General features: G+C 58.3%; 1 protein-coding gene across 1 annotated transcript; it reads left to right on the top strand.

Annotated features, from left to right (window-relative positions):
* Positions 1-504: 504 nt before the first annotated feature.
* LOC127752189 (ornithine aminotransferase, mitochondrial-like) lies at positions 505-2,112 on the top strand. The gene is made up of 3 exons (XM_052276907.1): positions 505-643; positions 814-948; positions 1,568-2,112. Exons 2-3 carry the CDS (start codon positions 858-860, stop codon positions 2,110-2,112), a joined length of 636 nt encoding a protein of 211 aa, XP_052132867.1. The 5' UTR covers positions 505-643; positions 814-857.

The following is a 2,112-nucleotide window of genomic DNA, read 5'->3' as shown; positions in this document are numbered from 1 at the left end:
GGACGACGTCAAGAGGCTGGCGTCGCTGCGGGGGCCGCGGCCGCTGACGCTGTGGCACCTGCTTCCGGCCTTTGTCGTGCTGGGGGTGGGCCAGGTCGCGGGCGTGGTCGTCTGCACCCTCGAGGTGCTGTGGGCTTGGCGCGCCCGCCGGGCTTAGTACGGAGTGCAGGAAATTTTGACATGGAGCCCTATGAGGACTTCGGTAAATAAGTACGGATGTCCTGTACCTCATCGTGTACGGAAACCCTGTACTTTCCCCGTACTTTGCCGTCGTTTGCCACAGAATTTTTAACCGTGTAACGGAAATTCTGGCTGCGCGTCTTTCTGAGTGATACCTTGCATATACCAGTTGCAGTATGGACTCGTCGTTTTATTGTTGGGCAGAAACGACTCTGTCCGGTTCTTTTACAAAATAATAAAAAGGGTGGGGGGAGGGTGGAAGGGCGAGGGTAGGGCTGGGATGTCCCTGATTGGCTGAGTATGGCTGGCGGGCGGGCGGCACACTCGAGCGATTAGATAGTGCAGGACACGCCCTCGGTCTCGGCCGCGCGAGCCAGGTGGAGGTCGGAGAGGTCTTGGCTCCTCGCGGTCCAGCCAACAGTCTGCCCCCGAGCTCCGAGAGAGCTCCGCCATCGTCCGAAAGGTACTACCTCCTCCTGCTGCCGCCCTGCTTTGCTGCCCATACCGTCGTGCACATTCGCGGAGTCTTTTCGCGCTGAGCTCAGCCGCGGCCGCGAGCGCGCCAAGCGCGCGCCCCACCCCCCGCACCACACCCCTCGCTCACGGCGTCGTCGCTTTGCTTTATTTTTACAGCGCAGTGCCGGTGCGGGACCCACCGCCATCCGACCGCCGCCGCCATGCCCACGTCGCAGCAAGTGTTCGACCGCGAGGACAAGTACGGCGCCCACAACTACCACTCGCTGCCCGTGGCGCTCAGCAAGGGAGAGGGTGAGTACAGGGCGCCCGCTGCCCCATCCCCGCCCCGCCCCCGCCAGTGAAGTGTTAGATGGCTGTAACGACTGACGACTCGTCCTGCCTAGAGAGCAATGTAGTATCAGACCGATATCAAAACAACGTCAGACATCAGAAATTTGTCGGTTTTCGCATCAGATTGATAAAAATGTGGTCCTGAAATTGACACGTTTCTGACAACTGATATCGTTCTGACATCAGTCTGACATTTCATTGCTCAATGGGTGGACGGTTCCTCCTGTCACACGTTAAAGCGTGTCTGACGATCGTGTCAAAATATAGAAAGATGTGCGATAATCCGGGTTATCCATTTACGAAATAATTGTGTGACGGACGCAGTGTTATTGCGATACAAGTTAGGCAACAATTCCAACAAGTACACTTGTGTGGAGCGGGCTGCATCTCAGCCCAGTAGCCCGCGTGTGTAAACGTTGCCTAGTAGGCAGGCGTAGATGCAGCCCGCTCCCCACAGGTGTATTCGTGGGTATTTTTGCCTAACTGTACGATGTGCATGACATGTTTGTCACAAACACACACCCTCTTAAGCCATTTTGGTATTCTCTCTTATGTATTCTTTTTTGATGTGTCCCCCTAGGCGTCTACGTCTGGGATGTGGACGGTAAGCGGTACATGGACTTCCTCAGCGCGTACTCGGCCGTCAACCAGGGCCACTGCCACCCCAAGATCATCGCCGCCCTGGGCGAGCAGGCGGCCAAGCTGACGCTGTGCTCGCGCGCCTTCTACTCGGATGCGCTCGGCGAGTACCAGGAGATGATGAGCAAGCTGTTCGGCTACGAGCGCCTGCTGCCCATGAACACGGGTGTCGAGGGCGGGGAGACGGCCTGCAAGCTGGCGCGGCGCTGGGGCTACGACAAGAAGGGCATCCCGGCCAACAAGGCCAAGATCGTGTTCGCCGAGGGCAACTTTTGGGGGCGCACCCTGGCCGCCGTGTCCAGCTCGACCGACCCCGAGAGCTACGGCGGCTTCGGGCCCTTCATGCCGGGCTTTAGCACCGTGCCCTACAACGACCTGGCCGCCCTCGAGGTAAGCAAGCACACCATGGTGATGATGGAGGGCGTCCCCTCGGCATACCGTTCACGACGAGGGGTTACACATTACTCAAATCAAAGGAAACTGTAA

This window comes from Frankliniella occidentalis, unplaced genomic scaffold (genome assembly GCF_000697945.3).
Source record: "Frankliniella occidentalis isolate FOCC.00 unplaced genomic scaffold, Focc_3.1 Scaffold4977, whole genome shotgun sequence".
Taxonomy (NCBI): Eukaryota; Metazoa; Arthropoda; class Insecta; order Thysanoptera; family Thripidae; genus Frankliniella; species Frankliniella occidentalis.
Note: the sequence above shows the minus strand (reverse complement) of the source record. Positions and strands in the feature narration are given on the sequence as shown.